Raw genomic sequence first — 14,237 nt, forward strand, 5'->3', positions numbered from 1 at the left:
ATGAACTGTAGATGAGGAGATATTCATTTTATTCATTGGGTAGGTGCAGTTTTTTGCAAGACTGGTGAACCTCTGCCCATCTTTATTTCTGGAATCTCTGTCTCTCTAAGACGTTCCTTTTTTATACTCAGGCACGTTACAGACCAACTGGCTTTGTAAATGCCATCATGGAACTACAGGTGCAGCAGAAACAGATGAACTCCAGGTAACGTCTTCCATAGATCAGTTTCTATTTATTAGTGTCTTAAAGGTTTTGTTATCTTCAGGTTTGGTTTGGTTTTTTTCTGTGGGAAGAGCAGTAATGCAGCTTAAGCCTGTCTGAAACATTCTTAAGCCTTATTGCTTCAGTTGGAGTTAAGAAGGCAGCACGCGGTACGATGAGTTACCTTGTTGCCTCACAGCATGAAGGTCTTGAGTTCAATTCCACCACTTGGCCGAGGACTTTCTGTGTGCAGTTTGCGTGGGTTCTCTCTGAGCACTCTGGCTCCTCCCACAGTCCCAAGACATGGAATTAGTGGGGTTAAGTTAACTGGTTATTCTAAATTGCCCACAGAGTGGGATCTTAGCTCAGGGGTAGGCAGCTCCAGGCCCCGAGTGCCAGTGTCCTGCAGGTTTTAGATATCACCCTGGGTCAGCACACCTGAATCAAATGATTAGTTCATTCCCAGGCCTCTGGAGAACTTCATGACATGTTGAGGAGGGAATTTAGCCATCTGAATCAGCTGCAAGGATCAAGGACACATCTAAAACCTGCAGGACACCGGCACTCGAGGCCTGGAGTTGCCTACCCCTGGTTTAGCTGAACCTGATTTGTCTTTTATTTTTGTAATTTTTATTTATTAATATGTTTTTTTTCTGTCCTGATGAAGGCTTTGATGTTGTTTTACCCAAGAAGACATGCTATTGTCATTACTTTAAAGCCCTGGGTTTGTCACAGTAACATTAAATGTTTGTATCGGGCAATAATTTGACTGCAAAACATGTGAGTGATTACGAACTGGCATGGCATAAAATAAGAACATGATACACGTCCAAGTCCACAGGCATAAATTATCAATTCAAAACACAACACAGAGGCTTAATTTCTTAAATAATTTAATGCAAAAGGGTCTTTTAAAAATATTTCTACAAGAATGCATCATCACCTTTTAGTAATTTCTTGTTTATGTCTGCATCATTAAATACATCTCAATCCTTTTCAAAGAGGAATCAACAATTGAGTCTATCAGTTCTTCATTCACCCCCACCTCCTACCCCCATTTCACTAAACATGTACAGTACTCTCTGAAACATGTCGCTTACTTTTACGAGGGTTTTTAAAAGTGGCGAGAAGACATATGCGTAGTGAGAAGAGAAGACAGAAGAAAAGACAGTACTGTATATATTTATTTAAAACACAACTGAAGAAAAAAAAGCTAAAGATATATAAGTGAGGGGCGGCGGTAGGGGCGGGGTTGGGAGAGGGCGGGTGAATGTGCTGTGGTGGATGATGTAAAATGTAAAGAAAGGCAGGAATGTCTGGATAGTTTAAATCCATGTGGCACACAAGGAGATAGCGGACAAAGCCCGATCTCTGATGATGAAAACGGCAATACTTTTCTAACATATGGTCTCACACACAAACACACACACACATGCTCACACAGACTAAAAGTACCAGTTTATCTCAATTTCAGCATCATAAAGTCTGATAAATGAACAAAGAACACAGGAGAGAAAGCCATTTCCTCTCAGTGATGTTAAATACGAAACACTCTCCCAAATGTGTGAAAAATACACTTAAAGATTAATTGTTTGCGTTGATGTGGTGACGGTTTAATCTTTTAAATATGTGCAACGCTGCCATTTGAGCTCATCACTCATGGCCGGTTAACTTTGGTGAACCCAGCTCCAGGGTCCGGAACACCATGTGCACCTCATCAAGAGTTCATGCGAGCTCCAGAACTGTCATTTTTCATGATTAGGCATGTCTGCCTTCTGATTTCGTTGAGCCCCTTTATTCCCTGTTTTCTAGCTTTTTTTGCCCGTCAGCTGTGTCTCATTTGGCACCGCATCCAAGTTGACAACAGTGGGGTTAAGCTGAGTGACTGAGCCCAGTGAAGGAAGTGTATGGTAAGAAACTTTGACAAATGAAAAAAGTGAGACTATGAGTCTGTTATTTCTGCTTCTGTCATATCTCAATGTCTGTCGCTCTTTTCCAACAAAACAGTGTTTTGCATCATAAGAGGAAACAATATACTTGTGGAAAAAAATTAAAGCCTGCCTACAGATTCTACTCATGTTAGCAAATGTTGTCGCTGGGACTGACACGCCTGGTTGTGAGCCATCATGTCAAATATGCCTTGGCGACCTCAATGAAGTCTGACTTAACTGCAGAATTCCTATTTGAGTTTCTCCTACAACTGTTACATGTTAGTAAGCCCTTAATAGAGTGTACTAGCAGTAGTGACAACACATGTATGTGGAATGAGAACACGCAAATGTGGGAACGCATTGTGTGCTTTGCATAACGTCCTCTTCATTTGAAAGAACTTATGAGGGGTTGGCACGCTCCACGGTCACTAACATCATGCTGTCCTTACATATCTACGGAATAATATTGTCATAATGTGCTGATCACCTCTGGAAGGTCACACCGGTGATGTACCTTGTGGATCCCTATTCAGCTAACTTGAAATACCTCTCTGTGAGGAGTGCAGATGGTAGAGTCTCAGAATTGTGGCTTTCAGTTACAATGAAAGGAGCTGCAGATTTTGACTGCGTGTCTGGGCTGTTGATCCTGCACTGTACTAATCGTGCACTAGCGGCATGAGCTGAAACAGGATGATTACAGGCCACAGAGGGAATGAAGAGCTCTAATGATGGGTCATCTTGCCCTGGATGTCTGTGTCATCCGCATGCTTATATCCTTGTGAGACCTGATGGGCCACCTGCATTATTTTAACCAACAGTGACCAGCAGGGTTCTCCTCTGATGTCTCTCACGTGAGTATCGTTTTGTAGGAAAGTGCAGGTCACATGATGGAGTTCCACCTCTTGGGGTGGAAATGACTAGTCTGACACAACAATGCCTCTGGACCTGCTCCCTAATAATAACAGTCCTTGGTAAGATGTGTTGGTCTGCATTTAAGTGACTTTCAGGAGTGAAAATAATGTGCCTGGAAGACGATTAAGTACAGCTTCACAAACGCTCTTCATGTTGCAAATGAGAATGGATTCAGGGAAGCTTAATATCGAGTTTAAATGGCACACAAAAACTTTAACACACCTACAGTGAGTTGACCATTCAGAGGAAACCCAGACAAATGGTGTTCAACTCTTCCACCCTACTTCCTGACTTTCCCTCTTCTTCCTTTGTCCTTTTCTTCGCTCAAAATCAAACATTTCACAACAGCACGTCCGTTTTGTCAAAACACCATTTTTTTCTCTTGTTATTTATCTTATTTTTCGTTACAAAACATGTACAGGCTGTTTAGAACAACAACAAAAATACAATATCCAATTATTATGCAATTTCTCTTGTTTTAATAATCATCAATTCAATAGGTGAATCCTCTTGGGAGTTTCTCTTCCTTCTGATTGTTCCAAGTCCCCAAACGGCCTAAAGTCCTTCTGGGTGTTGGGGAGGGGTGTGTGGGTTGGTGGGTGAGGTACAAATAAATACATAGGGCAGGACGCCAAGAAATTAAAACAAGGATTCTGATTATTTCTAAAACCCACACAATAGAAAGTAGAAATTAAAGTGTCCATCATGGTTTGTCTTCAGTTTCTGCATGATGCATATATATATATATATATATAATTTCATATATATATATGTTTACGTCCAAAGTCCATTTTTTTGGATTCAATAAAAAAAAGAATGTTTTTAACAGTTGTCCACAGAATATAGCATAAGTGTTTCAGATATATTTGCTCCTTATCACAGTTCAGTTCATGCGTAAATTCTCCATGGTGGCAAATAGCGGAAGCCGTATTGTACAGTATATTTGTGTGCAACTCGCCACACCCGCACATCCAGTCGCACTTGATCACACATACAAACCCACATGCACACACGCACACATACAAAAATGCACACAAAAAGGCCAAAAGGGTCTTTCTATTTTGTTGCCACAGTCCTCGTCTCCCCCCCAGTCGTCACCGCGTATCCAGTGGGGGTACTTCAGTCTGACCAGTCGTTTTGAAACCACAAATCTCCCAAAATATGATCAAGAAAGAAAAACATTAAAATAAAAAAATCTGACAAACAGAAAATATGGTGCAGACAAAGGAAAGTAGAAAAGCAAAATACCAGGTGTAAAATGCAGTTGATGAGCAGGTGTTCCCACACCGGGAAACTATCCTGAGTCACTTCAGGTCAGAGTGAAGAGGTCGTCTCTGAGCTACCGAGGATCCAGCAACCATAACAGGTGTCCAGAAATATGGCCGCCTCCCTTTGACCTTTATTGACCTCCGTCACTCCTTCGACCTTTAGACTGCAGCCCATCGTATTGCCCTCCTCCACCACCCCACCCTTTTCCAGCAAGTGCCCTTTTAGATAACACACCTTCAATATGAAGATGGAGAACAACACACGTGCACAATAAAACAACTTCTAGCAAGGAAAAAACAAAACAAGGAAACTGTCCTCTCGCTCTCCCGTGGTCTGAAACACTTTTTTTTTTTGCTTAGATTTTCGTTATATGTAAAAACGTTTTCACTTTTTTTTTTTATACAAGGGTCTTCCTTCTTTCCTACATAGATCATCCAGCAGAGCTGGGAACAGGAATCAAGGGGAGGGGCTCTTGTGTGAGGATAAGAGTGTGACATTTAAGTGACAGGACTAAGGCCAACTCCACTACAATGCACATGCATGCAAACATCAACTCACTCCAGAGCTGGTGAAGCACGCGTAAGGATATACGGGGGTTTACTATTTCTCCTCTTTCAAAAACACACAAGCTCCGATTGGATGAGGGGAGAAAAAACAGAAAACTAACAAAAAATGCAGAAACAGGAAATGTAAGTGGTAATGAAATAAAGAAAGAAAAAGTATTCAGAGGCACTGCAAGCCAGTTTCGTAGTGTCTAATTGGCAGAGATGGGTCAGGCAGCTAGGGTTTTCCAGTGGCAATCTCTGGCACAGTTTCTCCCCCTTTTTCCATCTGGCTGTCCTTCGACTGCATCGGTTTGCGTGTCTTCTCACTCACACCTGGACAGGAAGTGTTTGGTTCATCTGTAGTCTCATGTCCTGAATGCTACCAAGAATTTTCTTCTGATGGCCAGCCAATGTAACCCCTATCCGCAGCAGGTCCCTGTGAGCGAAGAACAAAAAGGAAACAAAAAAAAAAAAGGAAAAATGAGAACAGGTGGCTCAGTCGTGAAAACAAAAGAAAAGAAAAGAAAATAAATAAAAGAAGGAAAACATCACATGAAGCTGAAGTGCAAATTTCACTGTTCACCACAAGTGAACACATACTCGACCAGGTGGGAACGCAACATAGGCCTCACCTTGGCGATGGACCATAAAATGGATTCTGAGAGTGAGGTAACAAAATGGGAGCACTCATCTGAGTGTTAGTCTTAATGCATGATACCTTTGTTACCCAGCAGGTGGGCAAGAGGATGTGAGTCGAGCAGCAGTAATGACAGTTAATGATTAAAGTGCAAACTTTGCTACTGTCTGGCAGGTGGCAGACTTCACAGAGTCTATACCCGTCTGTCACTTGGCGAGAAAAAAAACACGGGAACACGGAAGCAAAAGGTTTTCTTCATCAACAACAGCCTTTCTCTGTATAACTACATGCTACTTTCAGCAGGTAGGTCCACCTTTCAACCACCCAATCATGTGGCAGCAACTCAATGCATTTAGACGTGTGCATATGGTCGAGTCAACCTGCTGCAGTTCAAACAGAGCGTCTCCATTGCAAAGCTCGGTTGTCAAGTGACTTTGAACGTGGCAAAGTCAGACGGGCTGGAAACTGCTGATCTGCTGAGATTTTCCCCGTACAGCCATCTTTAGGATTTACAGAGGATGGTTTAAAAAAGAGAATTTTTCCAGCGAGTGGCTGTTCTCTGAGTTAAAAATGCCTCCTGCATGTCAGAGTGCATCGAGCTGATGGGAAGGCATCAGTTACTCAAATACCTACTCGTTACAACAAAAGTATGCAGAAGAGCATCTCCAAATGCACAACAAGTTGAACCTTGAAACAGAAGACCACACTGGGTGTCACCCCTAAGAACAGGAAACAGGGGCTACAGTAGGCAGAGGTTAAGTAAAACTGGACCATAGCAGGTGCCTGGGTAATGAGTCTCAGTTTCTGCTGCGACATTTCGAAGGGTCAGAACTTAAAACAACATGAAAACATGGATCCATCCGGCCTTATGTCGATGATTCAGACTGGTTGTGGTGTAATGGTGCGAAGGATATTTTCTTGTCAGGCTTTGGGCCTCGAGCATAATTTAAACACAACAGTCTGCCTGAGTATAGCTGACTGATCACAGTGGGATGGACTACTTCATGCACAAGGTAATCATGTCACAAACCTCAAGTCATCTCAAACTAGTTTCTTGAACATGATGTGTTCACTGCTCTCAAATATCCTCTCAAATCTGCATCAGCTGTGTGATGCTATCATTTCAATGTCAGTAATTTCATACTAGTATAAATATGTCTATACATACACTTGCTTGACTTCTCCAGATAATAGCTGAGGAGAGAGCAGACCATCAGCTGACCAGCTGACCACGAGTGCTCTGCCTCTGTACGCGTCCTGTCCCTTCTGATCTAATATAACCTACAGACAACATGCTTTCTCACTTTATGAGTGTCTCTGCTTCAAAAACAAAGGTATACAGTGAAGTCTATCGCTTAACCAGATATGTACATAATCGCAGGTACACAAATCCGCAGCGCACATCTGTCCTCTCGTCACATTCGAGTCGCCACAACTTCACACAAACAAATTCTCCCCCACCCCCCATATTTTGCCAACCCCATCAGCACAGTGACAGAGGATGAAATGATAATAAATGGGCACCATTAGAGGAATTACTGGCCATTAAGGGCAACAGAGAGCCACAGTACACCACACCTGTCAGCCTAGCCAAATTGAAACAAATTACTCCCACCTCCACTGCCTATTATGCACCTAATGAGAATGATTTATTTATCATTATAATCCTAATTCATTTATTTAATCATCACTGGCCTGCAATTTCCATGGTTTCCATTGCATCATTTCCTGTTTGTAAACATGATCAAAGCTGAACCAAATTGCAGTAAAGGAAACAGCCGCAGGAGTTAGCTTAAAAATTGTAGGCTGCGGTGCTGTGCAATCGTGTAACGGTGATTTGTTTGCTTCTAAAACAGGCGACAAAGTATCAGTTTCTGAGTTACCAACTTCTGATCAACCAAATATAATCACTTTGTCATCTCTGACATCTTCAATTATTAAACTAGTGTTCAGCATATATCAAAGTATGTGAGCATACCTACTGGAAAACAAATATAAATGTATTCTTTTTCTTATTCTGTGATATCTGAGTTGGTTCAGAGACCTGTTTTCCGCATCTCATCATCATATTTAAGTGTTTTTAATTTGACTCTGAATCTCAGTCCTGCTCAGGCGTTGTAGACCTGAGTAGCTCCACTCACTCTGCTGTCATCTGGGCCACCAGGTCAAAGGAAGCAAATCCTGCGTTGACAAAGTTGTCACGGTAGCGGCTCATCTTGATGGCATCCAGCCAGTCCCCCACAGTGGTGAAAGTGGTATAGTCTGGCACACAGCGGTCAAGCAAGGGCTGAGAAACCCTACATTAGGGGACAGGGGGGGAAGGGAGGGAGGAGAGAGAAAGAGAAACAGAGAGAGAGAGAGGGTTAAGGTCGTCACTCTGTGTGCCTCTACCGGCCAACCTCACCCCCAAACGCCCCCCGCTGAGCGCCACCTCTCCATTTCTCTCCTCCTCTGTTCTCCCCCCCCTCCTCCTCTCCTCTCCTCTGTACTGAGTTGTGTGCAGGGGCGAGTGGAGGGGCGGGGCGGGGACCCAGGGAATGTACAGGGTGGGTGAGGAGCAAGTTGTGACTGTGGAGAGACTGGCTGGAGGCTTGGGTGGTGGATGTTGGCGCAACAGCTGGTGAGGGGAGGTCACGTGTATTCACACACAGAGCTTCAAATCTAGCTTAAACCAGCAACAAGTGTTAAAGAAACCAAGTGGAGATTGTTTTAGTCAGGAATGCATCTGCCTGGCAGCATCGGTGATGGTGATAATGTTAATAACAATGCAGAAAAGTGCCTTCTTTATGAAAACCTCAAGAAATGAAAACCTGGAAATATCTGAAAAGCTCTGTCTTTGTGTTTTGCTTCTCGTTCTTTTTGTTGCAAAGAGATGTCGGGTGTATTGTTTGGGGACTGATGAGAGGAGGAAAAAAAAAAGATCAACAACAACTTGAAATTCAATCTCTGTGGTTGTACTGAGTCGCACTATTAAACCATCTACAAACGTGCTTTAAATCTGATCTGGAAAGATTGGACTCTTTGCGGTTTTGCAGGTCAGTTCAAATCAAATTTCGTCCGGCTGTGAGAACACGAGCTTAAACGACGGGCTGGGAGCCATATGCCTTTCAGTGCATAATTACCAATGCATAAAATGATACACTGTGTGCAACACGAGTCCGCAAAGGTGGAAATATTTTTTAAAAATTGCTTTCAGGAAAAGAGGGAAAAACACTGAAATGTAAACACAGATGTCACTCACATGTGTGCGCAGTTTCGCATTAGCGCCGACTTGCAATGTTGGGGACTCTGGAAGAAATGACTCACAAACTCATAGTTCATGTGTGTTTGACAGCGCATGAATGTGATTAGTTGCGCAACGCTTCCCTCAAACGTCTTGAAAACGTGTCGGAGGGCGCTCTGCGTGTTGCTGCGCACCTGTTGACAGCCCCAAAAGGGCTTTTTAGGGAAAAAAAAAAGAACCTAACCTCCTGCGCTGATCAACTCTGCAGATAGAGAGGCCACCTTGGGAGTTTTAATAAAACGGCGCAACAACTCAGAGCGAAGCGCAGCAGATGAACGACAGAGGAGGTGGAGGTGGAGAGAATGTCCTGGGATGTGAAGGGAAAAAACAAGAAAGAGCACCACTGTCTCCACTCCTCTCCGCTCCGTTGATCCCTGTCATCCTTTTTGATGGCATTAGATTCATTAACAATTAAAAGGAATGGAGAGAGAACGAGAGGGGAAGGAGAAAGCACACGGAGGAGGAGGAGGGGAGTTAATAACAGTGATACAGAGGCTCCATTGAGTGGTGTAGATGGAGTGATTTTTAATAAGGCCTGTGCTTGGGCATCCAAGCCCTCGGGCTGTCGTTAACGCACGACTCTGGCTTCTCTTAATGGAGTATTGTTGGTCCTCCCATAAAATTGACTTCAAAAGGGGTCCAGACTTATGCTGGCCACATGTTAGCCACAAGCACAACGCAGCAGGAAGGCTGGATAATGCTGTGAGCTAGCTAGTGAGACCACTACGAGCCGAACTTCATGTCATAAAAAAATGGCTGCTGCATTAGTCAGTGGTTTGGCCTTTTATGCAGTCATTGTTTTATGATGTTTGATGTTTCTTTCTTTGCTTGTTCTGACCGATTCAGCTGCAGCAAAGGATAGAAATCACCGAAGCTCACGCGGGCAAATATTCAGTCAGGTCAGGCATGTGCAACTCCCGCAGTCAAAGTCTTTAATGTCAGACAGCGTTAGCTAACCTCCAGCCACCCTTCAGTGCCGACCAGGACGACTGTAACATCTTTTACTCCTCCCTTGTTAGGTCTATCGGCAGGAGGCCACCTCTCTGCTGGCCCATTTAAAATCTCGTTAGTGGCTAATTAAAAGGCACTCTCATCTCTTTTTTGCATCGCCTTAATCGGGCTAATTAACCGCAAGCTTAATCTTCTAAGAGCGTCGCTCCTGTGGCCAACCGAGACCCTGGTTTCCCCCTTGAGCACAACCCAGGATTGTCTCTGTCCCTCCCTCAAGACAGAAAGACCCCGATGCAGAGACAGATAGGTAGGTCAGCCCCATCAGCTTTGCGCCAACTCGTTCCTCCAAATTCTTTCCAAGAAACCAATTGGACGGAAAGATAGTTCAGCTAAATGTAGATGTGACACGTCGAGCTCCCAGCTGGCGATGAAGCTGCTTTAAGGCTCGAATTGAGCAATAGTAATTTGGATTTGTATAACAGCTTACCCTGAGCTTGTGCAAACTAAAGAGTTGAATGAGATGATATCGGAACAATAAAAAAGAAGCCTGTTGCAGATGATTCAGGAACATTCATATCCACTATTTAAACTTAGCAATACTTGCAGAGTTCTCTACCCTTGGTGCTAATGAAATTGCCTGACCAGCACTCTCTTTAGTGACTGAGTTCCTTAAATCAATAAACTTAATTGACTGAAGGTTCTTGTTATTATATTACACCGCAAAAGCCAAGCAAGCCTAATCCGCCATATGACTCGGGAAAGGTAGTCATTGCTAATATCCATTTATGCTATGACCATAATTATGCATTATTAATACACAGAGCATTACACTTAACAAGAGCCCTCAGGGGCATTTAGAAAAACACCATCACATTTAAAGTCCCCTTCTATGATAACACGTTCCTCAGCATAAACAAGCATTTACTGCAAAGCTCCACTTGACATGGCCTTCATACTAATTTTGACTTTAACGTGACCAATGTGCTTTTTATATTAAGGCTTACCCCGAGGACTGTGTGCTGTTGGTGACTACTTTGAGACTGGCAGCATTGCGAATAAGCTTATCCAAAGTGGCCACGATCTGGGTGAATTTAGGTCGTAGGTTCCTTTCTTTCACCCAGCAGTCCAACATGAGCTGGTGCAGAGCCGTCGGGCAGTCCATGGGTGGGGGCAGTCGATAGTCCTGCTCCACGGCATTTATCACCTGGGGAAGGACAACAGAGAAATCCCAATCACTTCTAATCACAGAGTGTAGCGCAGAGGGAGGGCGGACGATGCGAGAGAGGCGGTCGATGGAAAACAGCACGGCAGAACAGAGTGAATGGTGGGAATTATAAAAACCGGGGATAAAGAAGGAAAAAATGGCTTTGGTTATTCACAGAAACAAGGGCAAGCAAAAGTTGGAGCTGTGGGTGGATGTGTGGTGAGAAAAAGAATGGCTCTTCCACATAAATGGAAGAAGAAGGTGGTTTCTTATATATAAGCATAAATTCTCTTGTGATCTTACATCTTGATTGCTCATGTCCCAGTACGGCCGCTCGCCATACGACATAACTTCCCACATGACGATGCCGTAGCTCCAGACGTCGCTGGCAGAGGTGAACTTCCTGTAGGCGATTGCCTCTGGAGCGGTCCAGCGAATGGGGATCTTCCCTCCCTGTGGATATGCGAATGAGTAGGTGAGCATGAAATACTGGAGAGATGGAGCGCAAACACAGAGTCACACACATACAAGAGGGAAAGAGAGGGTGAGAAAAAAACTATCCAAGGGAAACGTTGATGCACAACAGATGGGTGCATGCCATAGAACCCAAACACCGCATTCAAACAAGGTTAGTCAGACGTTTACAGACAAATGACACGTGCAGAGAGGTGAAACTTTAAGGATATGAAATGTGCAGCACAGTGCATTTTTCAGTGTCATTGTTAATCCTTTTCATTCAACTATGTACCCGATAGACAGTTGCTGACTCATACTAGGAGTGTCTCTTGGAGTAAAGAGCACAAAAATGAACACAACTGCTTCCTGCCATAAGGAGAATTGACCTTCTGCACGCCTCCTGACATTGCTCTGTGCTTTTTCTCCTTCTTTGCTTTACTATACATGGATGTAAAAAATGGTCAGCGTCTTTCATATCGGGCTGAATCAGAGCTGAGAAGAAAAAAACAAAGCTGTCTTTATACCATCGTTCATATTCATAAGTCTATTATCCTCAGTATACCCTTTTAGACATAAATCCCAAACTGCTTTGCCAGTTGAAGAATATTAGAGACTCCAGCAATTTGTCAGCAACCGATTTTGTAACGTTTCTGGGAATTTAAAACAAATCATGTGTAACACCTGCGTGCGATTGGAGGTACTCTTGTGATCTTTAAATTTCACGTATTCATTAATGTCATTAACTGGATCATTCCACACCCTTTAATATAGACTTCTATACCCTTAACTGTTCTTAATTTGTCCACTTGTCTGTGCCACAGTGACAAGAAAAACCTCTGATCTTGTGGGAACAGACCGGGCATTTATTGGACACGATGATTAAAAGAAAACAACAATAATGGGTTGATGTTGGAACAACATATGTAGCATTTTTAAACACAGGTATACAGACAAACACAAAAAGCAGTCAAGTGTAATATATCCACTAACTCACCAGTGAGCTGGTGTAGGTTGGATCTGTAGGGTCATCCTCAAGGAAACGAGACAGGCCGAAGTCAGATACCTTACACACCAGATTACTGTTAACCAAGATGTTACGGGCAGCCAAGTCTCTGTGCACGTAGTTCATGTCTGACAGGTACTTCATGCCTGCTGCGATCCCACGGAGCATGCCTACCAGCTGGATCACTGTGAACTGCCCATCATTGAGCTAGCAAAGGAGGAGAGAGTGACACGTATGAACTGCATTGCAGATCAAGGATCCATTTTCAAAGGAGAAAACAGCCTGTGTGCCTCTTCTTTCATGGTTTAGCTCATGGTTATTTCATGGTTTAGCTCTCTATATTCAGTGTCTTCTACACTTTTTTTATGTCCTCTTACCTATATCTTTAATCTCTCATCATCTCACGCCGTAATGTCTTTCTCTTTTCTACCTGCCCATTCTATATTCTTCCATTCTCCATTATCTCTGTATCAGCCCCCCCTCTTTTCTCTGGCAGACAGTGTATGATGTGACTTTGAGGCAGAGATTCATTGGAGACTAAGCTCTGTAAATGTCACCAACTGCCAGAATACAGGATTTGTAAGATATCCATAGTGAGCTCTGCAGCTGCACTTAAGAAGACCTTTTAAGGTTGCAAAGACAGTGAGATAACTGCAAACAAAAATCCAGCGGCTTTGGATGGGCTTATTTACCCAGTAGTGTTGCATCACTCATAAAATCACATTTTATACAGAGTAACTAATTTTAAGGCTATTCTGGTGTGTGCTTGTTTTTTTAATTAGTTTTTTCTCACCCTCAGAAAAGAGTCCAGTGCTCCATTCTCCATAAACTCGGTCACAATCATCACCGGACGACTTTTGGTGACCACACCTTCCAGGCGGATAATGTTGGGGTGGTCGAACTGGCCCATGATGGAAGCTTCAGATAGGAAGTCTCGCCTCTGCCTGTCGGTGTAGCCCACCTTGAGAGTCTTGATGGCTACGATGATCTCCCGGCGCCCGGGCAGCTTTAGGCGACCGCGACACACCTCCCCAAACTCTCCTGCGAGAGCCCAGGTGAGACAGCCAGAAAAACAGCAAAAGAGGAGAGATGGAAAGACAGACAGAGAGAGAGAGAGGGAGGGAAGAGAGGCATGACGGAAGAGTGGAGGAGAGTGGGGGGAAAGAGGGAAGAGGGGACAGTTAACTGGTTAGAACCAAGGAGCCAGGGAAGGGTAGCTGGGGGCAGGGTGGGACAAGGGGGGAGTGGGACTGCAAGAGAAGCCAAGACTCTAGGCCAGTCTTAAGGGATTGTGATATAAGGGGAGGCATACAGTGACTTTATACTGTTAACTTACATACTAAAAGAAAAACAAATGGTGAGTGAAAGGCATAATGGCACAATGTGAAATGACACAGGACTGGAAAAAAAAAAGCATAACATTTTTAGGGTAAAGTTGGGTGACATTATAGGCCAGACTTAGGGTGATTACGGGGAAAAGGGGGTCAAGGGTTTGTGGGGGTGGGTGGGTGGGTGGGTGGGGGGGGTGCTAAGCTTCAGAGGGGCGGGAGAAGTGAGCACAGGAGGAAGAGATGGGTGGAGACAGAAGCTTGGGGGTTGTGGACGCTTTATGTTTACACTCTACACCAAGCGTGTGCAAGAAGCCAAGAAAAATCAGGTGATGAAAGTGATGCGTGTCAACACAGGTGCAAAGGTAACAAAGTGGGGGAGGTCAGGGAAGGCGGGGGCAAAGGGTTGAGGGGCATGGAGGGATGGATTGAGGAAGGGGGAGAGGAGAGGAAGGGGACAGGGAAGACAGGGGTTGAGGGTTTGTCACTTTAAAGGCGAATGCTGGGGAGCGAGGG

At 43.9% G+C, this 14,237-nt stretch overlaps 1 protein-coding gene across 9 annotated transcripts in view; it reads right to left on the bottom strand.

The window, feature by feature from the left end:
- Nucleotides 1–1,078: 1,078 nt before the first annotated feature.
- Nucleotides 1,079–14,237, bottom strand: part of ephb3b (eph receptor B3b) — a 58,468-nt gene continuing 45,309 nt past the window's right edge. For 4 of the 9 annotated variants that reach the window (XM_084952149.1, XM_084952148.1, XM_084952152.1 and 1 more), the window contains exons 11-16: nt 13,187–13,434; nt 12,385–12,600; nt 11,238–11,423; nt 10,735–10,934; nt 7,638–7,793; nt 1,079–5,295 (exon numbers count right to left, since the gene is read on the bottom strand). In XM_084952149.1, the coding sequence (XP_084808275.1) occupies nt 5,187–5,295; nt 7,638–7,793; nt 10,735–10,934; nt 11,238–11,423; nt 12,385–12,600; nt 13,187–13,434 (1,115 nt within the window). In that variant the 3' untranslated portion in view covers nt 1,079–5,186. The remainder of the gene's footprint in view (nt 5,296–7,637; nt 7,794–10,734; nt 10,935–11,237; nt 11,424–12,384; nt 12,601–13,186; nt 13,435–14,237) is intronic. The other 5 variants (XM_084952150.1, XM_084952154.1, XM_084952153.1 and 2 more) reach the window with 3 other exon arrangements.

This window comes from Perissodus microlepis, chromosome 15 (genome assembly GCF_051167445.1).
Source record: "Perissodus microlepis isolate ML-2025 ecotype Zambia chromosome 15, ASM5116744v1, whole genome shotgun sequence".
Classification (NCBI taxonomy): Eukaryota; Metazoa; Chordata; class Actinopteri; order Cichliformes; family Cichlidae; genus Perissodus; species Perissodus microlepis.